The following is a 12,422-nucleotide window of genomic DNA, read 5'->3' on the forward strand; positions in this document are numbered from 1 at the left end:
ATACATTTTGAATTGGAAGAGACTAGAAAAGTAATCTAGTTTAACTGGTACCTGAAAAAAATCCCAAGTATAATGCCCCCTGATCTTAAAGGAAGATGAATCCACCATCTCTCAAGACAACCCAGTACACCCATTTTTCCATCATTGTTCAGTCATTTCTGACTTCTACTGACCCCATTTATGGTTTTCTTGACAAAGATACTTGAACGCCCTTTCCTTCTCCAGCTCATTTTATAGATGAGGAAACTGAGTCAAATAGGGCTAAGCAACTTGCCCAGGTTCACATAGCTAGTGTCAGATTTGAATTCAGGAAGATGTCTACTCTGTCTACTGTGCCACCAAGCTGCCCAAATTTGACTTTGCTATCTATATCTAGTTCTGCCCTTTGAAATCAAATTGAAAAGTTCACTCCCTCTTCCACACAACACTTTCAAATACAAGAACTTAGCTATTATGTCTCTTGTGCCTTCTTTTTTTTTGCCAAGCTAAAGATTCCCAGTTCATTTACCTAATCTCTGTCTCAGGAGGTTTCTGAAGTAACTAATATGGCTTACTACCCTGAATCAAATCCTCTCTTTTCCCTCAATTTATGATAATACAGTTATCCCTTCCCACATCACAGGGCTAGGGATAGGGCAATCCTGTTTTATCAAAAGTCTGCATTTTTTGGATCTCCCTTTGTACCAGAGAGGAAACCTGAATTTGGTTCCCTTTTCTTTTATGGAGTATTTTTAGTTACCATATTGTAAAAATATGGGTTAATTAAGTATTTGGTTATAAGCTATATTATACTATACATATATTTTATGCATTTCTGAGTTTCTAAACGTTTTCTGTGTCACCTGATAGCCTTTGTGTGTCATAGAGGCTTCTGTAAAACTCTTCCCCAAATTCTCATTTAATTCTTTTTGCCAATCTCTGATGTATTGAAACCACAGTGAGGAAAATAAAGATGTGGAAGGGATAACTATTTTCTGATTCTTCTTTTTTCACTGCCTTTTCTTGGTCTTATTTAATGGTTTATATTTCCTGTTCAATTATTGATGTTCCCAAAGTTCTGTCCATACTTATCTGTTTTCTCTACTTTCTTTCTTAACAAACTTAACTATTCCCATGACTTTCAAATGGCTTTCAAATCTCTATCTCCAGCCCCGTTTCAATTCTGTGTTATGATCTAACATTCTGAATTATCTGCTGGACTTCTCATCTAAATGGCCAACTGGAAGCTCAAAATCAATATATCTAGAATTGAAATCCCCTTCTCAGAAAGTCTTCTCTTCCCCCATGGCTCAGTTCAGAAGCCACACTCTCCATGAAGCCTGGCCTAATCATTCCCAACAAAAAAGGATTTCTACTATAACCAATATTTCAAGAGCATTTGTTTGGATCTCTATTTTGCCCTTATTAAATTCTATTTTGTATCCTACTTAATTAATATATGTATTTGTAGCACAGGCACACCTCCCCCAACTCTATTAGACTATTAAGTTCCCTGATGTCAAGGAGAGTTCTATTTTTTTCTTTGCATCCCCAATACCATACCAAAGTAAGTTAAACTGAATTGAAGGCAGAGTTAGTGTAATCTGGATTAGTAGTAGGGAAGGGTCTTCTGGATCCTGAAGTGTATTATTCTAAATAGAAGACTGGTTGGGTTACTCTTTTGCATCCATTAAAAATTAGTAACTTCCATATATAGAGGGAAGAATGAAGGAAGCTCTAGGTCAAAGAAATAGGATCCTGAAGACAAAGAAGAGAAGAAATTGGTTGCCTGGAAAGGTTAAGATACTTGGAAGGACCCATAGTTTGGGGAGAATCTTTTACAAACTATGACAGAATCATTGGGATGAAGCCCTGTGCTGTACTACAAGAGAATGTCAGTCAGTCAAGTTTCACACAATACAAATATACAGGACAGGAAGAACATGCAGCAAGATCTGAATCAGCAAGAAACAAAAAGAAGTAGTTTCCATTTAAATACTATGTTCTAGTCAACAGCATGGGACCAGATGTAGATTTTTCTGTGGACCAGACCTAGATCTGCTTCCTAAAAACAGTTATAATAAAGGCTAGTTGAAAGGGTACAATGACTGAACAAGAACTAGTGCCACATGGCATTATCATACTGATCACTGACATTAAATTGTCAATATGATTGTATTTCACCAGGCTGTGGCTGCTGGGCTTGTGATCTAGGACTACTGATAAGACTTGAGATCTCAAATTTATTTTCACTGCTGTCTTCTCGATCTCAGGGAAACCTGTTCTTGTAAGATGGTCTTTTCCCACCCTACCCTAATGTCAGGGGCTTGTTTCAAAGGTTCATTTCTCCAACTTCACCTCCCACCCCCAACCCCCTGGAACAGCAAAAACAGACCTTCTCCAGAGGTGATCCATTATAGCAGTTCAGCTGTTTACACATCTCTAAGCTCAGCTGACAAATCCATGTGTTATCAGACACAACCATCAGGGTATCCCGGAGGAACTGTAAATATATAATAGACATTAGTGCAAACTGCTTGGGAGTAGTAAAGTCAAGTTATCTGATCACTGGCAAAGGCCACTCCCCCAACCCAATAATGGCAGTTAATATCACCAAGCTATGTGCCATTGGGTACTGCCAATGTCACAGGATCTTCCTGAGTATCAGTTTTCAGGCTCCCTGAAGCACTGGAAAATGCTCAGTAGCTAGTGTTGGCCAGCAATCCATCAACAAAAAGGCAAAAGATAGCCCCTGTCCTCAAGGAGTTTGCAATCTAATTAAGAGGACAATAAGCAAACAAATATATAAAGTATATACAGGATAAATAGGAAATCATTAGCACTAGAATTAAGAGTCTTATGTAGAACCTGGGATTTTACTTGGGATTTACAGGAAGCTAGAGAAGTCAGCAGTCCAAATGAAGAAGGGAAAGTGTTTCAGATACAGGAGACAGACAGAGGAAACCTCCAGATGTCAGAGATGGAATGATTCATTCATGGAACAGCCTGCACCTCAGGAACGGCCAACTAAGGAAGAGAGCCTTAAGAAAGGGAGGACAAGGAGATCCCAACATGCCTTCTCTGAAGTCTTCACATCTCCAAAAGGAAACATTTAGTGTCATAAGGATCCTCAATATAATCTTTGCCACATAAGAAGTTTGTTGTACTTTTATGTTGGCAAAAGAAGGAATAAATGGGGAAGGTAGCATTATAAAGCCATATGGCCTTCTACAAACTCATCTTTACAGGCATGCACAGAAGCATCCCTTCATTTCTCACCTGGTTGCACACACCAAGACTTCTATGACTTTTCCATCATGCCTCCATGTACCTTTCCTGTCCCTCTCCCTCCACCCTCTTTTGTGTACTTCTGTTGTTGCTTAGTCATTCTTCATAATCCCATTTGAGTTTTTCTTGGCAAAGATACTGGAGTGTTTTGTCATTTCCTTCTCCAGATGAGAAACTAAGGCAAACAGGGTTAAATGATTTCCCCGGGGTAACCCAGCTAGTAAAGTTTCTGAGGGTCAAATGTGAACTCATGAAGATGACTCTACCTGACTCTAGACTTTGCAGTCTATTCACTAGATGCCCTTTGTATACTATCTTCCCCCATTAGAAAGTTCCTTGAGGCCACAGACTGTCATTCTTTTTTGTATTTGTAGCCTAGTCTTAACATAGTACTTGGTACATCATAGATGCTTAATAAATGTTTACTGATTAATTCATTAAATGTCTTCCCCTATTTCAGGGACCAGGAACTGGAGATCCAGATGTGTGGCTACCAGTCCAGTGTCACTGAGCAAGTTAGTGGTCCAGATGTACACCCAAGTTGCTGAGCCCCTTAGACTGCTCCAGGTTAGGTGAGATTAGAGTGGTTGTTCACTCTGGTCTGTTCATCTCTCTGCCCCCACCTCCCTACTAAGAAAGGTTTGGGTATACCTCATTTTCTTGTTCTAGGTCACTAATTTGCCCTGATTTGTGATCTTTCTCTCCATTTTGGGTTAGGGGGAAAGTAAAGGAATACAGCAATCTACCCTATGGGGGACAGCAAACTCTTGACTGAAACCATTAACTCTACCCACTATGAAAATGATACCTAGGTAGCTGGCCACCCATTTTGGGAGTGAACAGATATTCTGGCTTTACTGTCCCTTCTTAATAATTCCTCTTGGCTGATGCCTAACATAATTCAAATTTGTACAGTGTTTTAAACTTTATAAAGCACTTTCTTCATGACAACTCTGTTAATATAAAGAATTCAAATATTATTAACACCCATTCTAAAGATGAGGAAACAGATTCAAATAAGTTGAATGACTTGTCCACAGCCACTGTCTCTACGTTAACTAACAGTTGGAGTCAGGATTGAAACTCTGGTCCCTTAACTTCCAAATATGATCTTCTTTCCAGTATAGTAAATTGCCTTTAGAAGCTCTCTTTTTATACAGTCTTTTCCCTGTCTTTTTTCCATCAGAAAACATAAATCTTCCTTTCCCATTTCCTACCATCAGCAGCTTTTCTTCCCATTCCTTCTGAGAGAGGGTTTCTTCATTGTGTTCTGAAATAATAATTCAGTTAGACTGGTTAGAGGGAGTGAGCATAATCATTCATAAAGACAGATAGGTTCCCTCCCCCCCAACCCCTGGCTCCCCCTGTAGCTTCAAGGAAGATCAATAGTCAAATCCATCCCTCCCACTTGACCTAGTATTGATTTCAAAACCAACATTCCAAGGTGCCAATTAGAGCATTGAAATGCTATTCAAGGATATACTCCTTATAGGATCCCAGCTAAACGCCATTAAAAAAAAAAAAGAGGCATTTCATTGAACAGAAACAGTTCTCCCCTTACTAGCAAGGTTCTTCCCTCTTTTGCTCCTCCCCACCCTCCACCAGTGAAGCTTTACCTTCTAGATAGTCTACTAAGGGAGGGATGGTCTTCTTCCAACGCTGACCCAATAGAGGATGGATATTAAGATGCAAAACATTCAGAAGCCGTAGAGAGGCTGCTCCTCTGCCCTCCCCCAAGTAAGGGTGTGAAGACACAATCTGTAATGAAGAGACAGAAAATCAAAATCAGAAACTGAAGATTCTGAGCAAGAGTTTAATGTTGGATGCATAAAAATTTTACTGATTGTGATCCTAATATCATGTGCAGAGCAAACAAAGCTTGAAAGATTATCGAAAGACCTATGGGATACAGGGAAACTTTACTTCCTTCAGAAACAGATGAGATTCAGACAGTGATTCCACTAAGTCTACCTCCCTACCCTCTCCAAAGGGAAAAAAAACAGCCCAGTTCCCTTGGAAGCTTCAAGATTATGCCACAAACACTTACCAAGAGTCTCGTAGTTAGAGCAAAGGGAGATGGCAGATTTACTGAAAAAAAGTAACAAAAACATTCACTTAACTAAAGGGGATTCTGTTCCTTCCTCCCTTCCAGCTTCCTCCCCACTTTCCTCAGTGCTTGGCACAGCACTTGATACTTGATAAGAACTTAACAAATGCTAATTTCCTTTCTTCCTCCCACCCTACATCGTGAGGGGAAAAAAAAACATCAAGTTTTCCACCTACAGATATTCCCCCAAGTTTACAAGCAGCTTCATTCTATGGGCTGCAATGGTATAATTGTTAGTACAAATGTTACAAACCATTTGAATCATACTGAATGAGGAATGAATTCTCCCCTTCCTCCTGCCTCTTCATTGCCAAGTGCATGAGACTCTTGCAGAGTGGTGTTAGGGCATTAGTGAACTGGACAGGGATTAGGAACTCCAGAAGGTATGGCCAAAGAACCTGGAAGGGGATATGATACCAGATGACACAGCATCCTTCCCAAAGAAGCAGTCTTCTATGTATTCTTCCTGTAAGTTGTCTTCAGCAATGCCACACAGCTTCACTCTGCATTTGACAGGGACAGATCTAGAGCATATTCATAACCCACTATAGCTGAAGTCATTATGATCAATTGCCAATAGATGGGATCTTAAAAATAAGCACTATCATCTTCCTAGGACTCAGGGATTACTTCAATGTAGCAAAATATTGAGCATTACTTTGTAAAGCTAGAAAAATTTATGATATTCATCTGGGGGGGGGGAAGGCCAAGAATCTCAAGAGGAAAAGTGAAAAAATGGGGAGAAGAAAGGGAACTAATAGCACCAGATTACAACCTGTTTGATATATCTAAAGGTCCTACTATTTCTTTCCCATTGACTCCCTATTAGATTTTTAAAAACTGCTCAGAATCCTAGAAAGCAGTTTGGCAGAAATATCTCATACTATATACCAAGGTAAGTTTAAAAAGGGCACATGACTTAAGACATAAATATATAATAAAAAATCTTAGAGGAGCAAGGAAGAATTATCTTTCAGATTAAGTGAATGAGGAAAAGATCACAATTAAATAAGAAAGAATCAACAAAAATTAGAGGGACAATTTTCATTCTGTAAAATTAAAAAATCCTTGGGACATTAACACATTGGTGACAGAGTTGTGAACTAGTAAATCCATTCCAAAAAGCAATTTGAAACAATAACACAAAATTGTACATTCCTTTTGGCCCAGCAATACCAGTTAGCCTGTATAAACGTTCCAAAGAAATCAAAGAAAGAGGAAAAAGACTCATGTACCAAAAAAAAAAAAAAATAGCTTTTTTGTGGTGGCACAGAACTGGAAACAAAGGGGAAGCTTATTAACTAGGGAAGGACTGAACTAATTATAGTATATGAAAGTAATGGAATGACAAGAGGGAAATTGGGAAGGTTTTATGAAATGATGCAAATTAAAGTGAGCAAAACTAGGAGAACCCTCTAACAATGATAACATTAGAGAGAAAAACAACTTTGTAGGCCCCTCTTTCCCATCATGAAGGAGGGAGGTGTGCCATTTTATTATGATATTGTAATAAAAACATTTTAATTACTCTGGACTAAGTATTCATGAGCCTTTTATAATACTAGCCCACCCTAGTGGGTTCATTTCTCTGTCATCATTTTGATTCCCTGACCAGGAAAGCATTTGGCTTGGACTCACAAGACTTGCTTCTCAGTATAGGCAAGTTGACAGAACTCTTATCTAGTGTTCTCTGGATTGACCTGGGTTCCATCTGGCTCCCACCCTTTCCATCACTATGGTTGAACCTAGGATAACCATGGATGTGGCAGGCCAAACTCACAGAAGCTATTACTAGGTACCCTCAGTGGAGACAGGATAGACCTGAAAACCCAGAGAAGCTGAAGAGAAAAGGGTCCAGGTGTCACCTGGAAAGAGAAGTATCTGGCATCTTAAAAGAGGTTACCTTATCAATACAATCAACAGTATATCACTAGAGCTTATCAGATTCCCAGTAAGGAGTTAATTCCATAATATAGGAGACAAAGAAAGAACCAAATGTATGTTCTGGAAGCAGGAAGCAGAGCTAAAACATAAATTCCCAGAAGCCTGAGCCTGGTATTAGGCACAATATCCAGGACCAAGTATGACCTGTCAACCTATCAAATGAGGTGAATAAAGAATAACCAAAGCACAAAGCTCCAATAGAGAAATCAAGACTGAGGATGAATCAAGGAAAACAGATGAAAATGCTGGAACATAATGAAGAACTACTATGACTTAAGAGAAAACCAAATGGTAACCTCAGAAGAAAAAGAATACTTTAAGAAATCTAAGTAGTCTCAGAGAAAAGAATATATAGCCACAAGGAATATAAAAGTACCTGGAAGAAATTGAAGTAGGGAAAATATTAAGAAAAATCTATTCTTTAATCTTTTTCCTCTGCATGGACCATATACCTTCCATTAACACTGATCCCACTACCATCTCAATTGTCCAGGTTATAAGATGAAATCAGTGAATTTTTAGTAAAGTATCTTGCCCCAAACTGGCAAGGAAGGACTCCTGTAAATCCCAGTCCCCGGGCACAAAACAAGCCTCTAGCAACTAAACAATGGATGCTGCCTTAGCCTGAAATGATTAAGTTTCTACACAAATAACCTAATTACCTCAGCTACCCACTTCCAAGTCCTCCTTAAAAGCCCTCACTCAGTTGAATTTCTTTATTTCCTTTGTAAGATCAGACTACTCTGAGGGACATAATTCCCCAAATAGCCTCTCACCCCCCTATGTACTTCTTTCCTATGTATCCCAGCTTGCTCCTCTCCTTTGGAGGTCAACCTGCTCTTGGGGAGCATCATCCCCAAACTGAACAACCACCTTCATCGTGAAGGTGGATCCGTGTTAATCTAAACCCAATCACTGGCAGGTCCCTTTCCCTCCCCCCACCCTTTCTTAATTGTGCTGCTCTCCCCAGGCCAAAGTTCTTCTGTGCTTAAATTTATTGTCTTTAGCTGGGTGGCCTTGGGCAAGCCACTTAACCCTGTTTGTCCTGCAAAAAAAAAAAAAAAAATTATTGTCTTAAGAACTCTTTACTTTGCTAAAGAACCTAACCAGTGATCTTTTTGTAATTGGTGAGGTTTTGAAACAACCTGTGAATTAAAATCTATGCCTTTTCTTACCCTCCTGATCCTTAAAGCTTCCTTCCTCCAAGCAAAAAGAAAAAGAAGAGAAAAACAACTTTGTTCCTACCTCTTTGAAAGAGAAGTGATAGACTGAAGGTACAGAATGAAACACGTATTTTTGGATATGTAGAAATTCATTTACTTGACTATGCCTTTATTAAAGAGTTTTGTTTTTCAGTGATATTGAAGATGAGAAGAAATAAAATTTTAAGATTAGAATACAGAGTGCTATTTGTGAAAAGCTGGCCTCTGTAATTATCCTGTGTAGTTTTAATCTGACTGCTTGTCCATCCTCCCAAAACTGTGGTAAAACAGGAAGAGGGTGGACTTAGGCAGAAAAGATAATGACTTCTGTTTTGGATAGGTTGAGTTTAAGATGCCTATTGGATATCCATGAGGAGAAGTGTAGGAGGCAGTTGGAAATGTGAAATTGGGACTGAGATGAGAGATGATAGATTGACATAGATGTGGGATCATCTACATAGAGATGTTGGTTTAAGCCAAAGGAGTAGATGAGATCACAGAGAGAAAATAAAAAAGGTTCATTATCTGAAATTAACCTACAGATTATCCTATCTCAATGTGAATAGTGGAAAGAAAACTAGTTAAAGACAAAGAATTTAGGATTTCTGGTCTCTTGTATAAGATGATATGCATTGTTAAATGCAAAGGGTTGATTAAAAATAAACTTGTCTGGAGTCCTAACAAGTCAAACCCAAAAGGTTTTAAACAAACAAACAAAAACAAAATAAAGAAAACTGCCTAGGAATATCCATCAAGTTACATACCAAAGAGAGTGGCTAGAGTACAAGATTAAAAGATTATTAGCAGAGGTGCTTAAAAATTCAAAGCCAAAATCTGATAAATAAGCCGACAAAAATCTAAAGCTTCAGATAACTATATAAATAAATGAATTATGAATAATAAGCAAAATAAATTAATCCTAAAGAAAGGAGGACAATCTGATATTACTGTTATCATGGCCATTTGGTAGGATGGGCAAAAATATGATTTGTAAAATATAATTCAGGAACAATCAAAGAGAAGTCAAAGAGCTGCAATACACAGGAGCCTCATAAATACTTTCTTTGGGAAATGAGTCAGGAGGTGCTAGAAAAAGGAAGCACTGAATAGCATCATAAAACTGAAAATGATTATATTTTGACAGCAAACAGCTGGTTCTTAATGTTGGAGTCATTTCCACTGAAATGTTAAAATAAAGATCAAAATACCAAAAAATAGAAAAAAAAGAAAATTAAAAATGTGAAAAATATATAGGACCATATATGAGATCATCAAATCAACTCTAATCTGCTCTATTTAAGTTGTTGATTAAAAAAAGGCAAATACACACAAACACACACACACACACACGTATATAAAAATGACTATCAACACAGGATACAGCCATTTTACTAAGAAATACCTTAACTGAGGTGGCTAGGTGGCACAGTGGATAGAGCACCGGCCCTGGAGTCAGGAGTACTTGAGCTCAAATTTGGCCTCAGACACTTAGTAATTGCCTAGCTGTGTGACTTTGGGCAAGTCACTTAACCCCACTGCCTGAAGAAAAACTTAAAAAAAAATACCTTAACTGCCATATTGGAGAGAGTCTAGAAACTGCCTCAGCCAACAAACACACAGAGACATGGGTGCAAAAAAGCAGCACCAATTTAAAATAAAAATTTGAGTGTAAAAATCTTATAAAGAAAAATGATGAAAGATTATAAACAATATCATCTCTTAAAATAATGAAAAGCAAAGAAGATAAAAATTTAAAGAAAGTTCAAAAAGATATAACTAAGCAAAGGGTAAAGCTAGAAGGTGGACTTTATAACAAACTCTTTTTTATAATCAAAGACAATGAAGACACTAGATTTGAACTTGGAAAAATCAGAATCCCAGATATTTTGTACGATTTAGCAGACATAGCAACCAAGAAAACAAAGATGAGAAGAGCAGTTATAGACTATGAGAAGAGCAGTTATAGACTAAGTGAAGAACAACAAAAATATACAGAAGACATCATATGCTGGGAATGATATAATTTTGAGGGAAAAGAAAAGATTACAATGCTAAAATAAAAACTTTGGACCTTATTATTAGAAAAAACAGCTGACTAAGAAAATATCAATAATTACCAACTCATATAGTTACTTTCCCATCACTACAATATTTTGTGAAAATCTACATACATAAAGAAGACATCCTTAATGTAGATATGAAAAGGAAAAGAGTCAGGTTTTGCAAACATTATTATATAAATATCTCATCTTTATTAATAATCACACAAATTACTTTAAGCAATTCAAGAATATAGGATCCCATTGTCCCACTATGCTAATTATTTGTTGTCCACTTTAAAAAAATGTCCTTCATTTTCGAAGAAGATCCTGACATCAGGGAAGTGATACCTTGACAAGCATATGAATTGGATTTGAGTGAGGGGATGTTGTGCCAAGTAACTAGCCTCATTTTCTCTTCCAGAGTCATCTGGGTCCAGTGGTCAAATATGGATCAGGAGGACTAGAGATGGCCTGAATGCAAAGCAATCAGGGTTAAGTGTTTGGACAGAGCTTTGGCCTTGGAGTCAGGAGGACAGGAGTTCAAATCTGGCCTCAGACACTTGACTCCTACTAGCTATGTGACTTTGGACAAGTCACTTAACCCTGACTGTCTCATTTCCAGTGTCAACTCCAGTCCTCCTGATCCATATCTGGCCACTGGATCTAGTTGGCTATGAAAGAGAAAACGAGGTTGGTGATTTAGCACAGCAATCATTCAAGAGTTTGGCCTAAGTTTTCAAATGAAAAATCTAAGCTATCTATAGTCATATGAAAAAATGCTCTAAATTACTATTGAATAGAGAAGTACAAATAAAAGAACTATGAAGGACTAATCCTCATCTATTAGATTGGCTAATATGACAGAAAAGAAAAATGATAATTGTTGAGCAAAATGTGGGAAAATTGTAACTCTAATGCATTGTTGATGAAGATATGAACTGATTCAACCATTCTACAGAACAATTGAGAACTATACCCAAAGGGCAAGACAACATATCCTTGAAGTTAACAATGCCACAATGAGCTCTGTATCCCAAAGAGTTCATAAAAAAGGGAAAGGGACCTATATAGCAACTCTTTTTGTGATAACAAGGAATTGGAAATTGAAGGGATATCTATCAAGTGAGGAATGGCTGAACAAGTTGTAGTAAATGGTTGTAACAGAATACTATTGTACTATAAAAAATGATAAGCAGGCAGATTTCAGAAAAACTTAGACTATGCTGAGTAAAGTGAACAGAACTAGGAGAAAATTATAACAGTAACCAGGAGAAAATTGTAGCAGTATGTTGTAACACAGTAATGGCTATATGATGATCCACTATGATTGACTTAGCTCTTCTCAGCCATGCAATGATCTAAGACAATTCCAAAAGATTCATGATGGAAAGAGTATCCAGGGAAAGAACAGATGGAGTCTGAATGAAGATTTTGGATTTTGTGTGTTTGTGTGTGTATATATTTATAGTTTTTCCCCTTTGTTTTGTTTTTTCTTTCACTACATAATTAATGTGGAAATATCTGACATGAATGCACATATATAACCTATTTCAGATTGCTTGCTGTCTTGGGGCTGGGGAGAGATATAAATTTGGAACTCAAAAATCTTATAAAAATGAATGAAAATTGTTTTTACAGGGAACTGAAAAAATACTATTTACATTAAAAAAACACATATCAATACAAGTTTTTCAAAAGTTAAAAAAAAGTATGGAATAAGTCTTCACATAAGAAATCCAACCAGATGAAAAATGTTAGATGGGCAAACCATAAAAAACTTCCTTCAGTATATATTCTTTGGATCAAACTACAAATTAACAATAACTTGGACCCAAAATTTAGCAGCAGGAGGTAAGAATT

General features: G+C 37.4%; 1 protein-coding gene across 1 annotated transcript in view; it reads right to left on the reverse strand.

Moving 5' to 3' along the window:
- The window catches only part of MROH1 (maestro heat like repeat family member 1), a 176,801-nt gene that overhangs the window by 83,764 nt on the left and 80,615 nt on the right, over positions 1–12,422 (reverse strand). Inside the window, exons 15-19 of the mRNA XM_074202153.1 lie at positions 5,628–5,772; positions 5,315–5,355; positions 4,884–5,025; positions 4,485–4,537; positions 2,375–2,482 (exon numbers count right to left, since the gene is read on the reverse strand). Coding sequence (XP_074058254.1) covers positions 2,375–2,482; positions 4,485–4,537; positions 4,884–5,025; positions 5,315–5,355; positions 5,628–5,772 — 489 coding nt within the window. The remainder of the gene's footprint in view (positions 1–2,374; positions 2,483–4,484; positions 4,538–4,883; positions 5,026–5,314; positions 5,356–5,627; positions 5,773–12,422) is intronic.

The sequence above is a fragment of the Macrotis lagotis genome, chromosome X (assembly GCF_037893015.1).
Source record: "Macrotis lagotis isolate mMagLag1 chromosome X, bilby.v1.9.chrom.fasta, whole genome shotgun sequence".
NCBI lineage: Eukaryota > Metazoa > Chordata > Mammalia > Peramelemorphia > Peramelidae > Macrotis > Macrotis lagotis.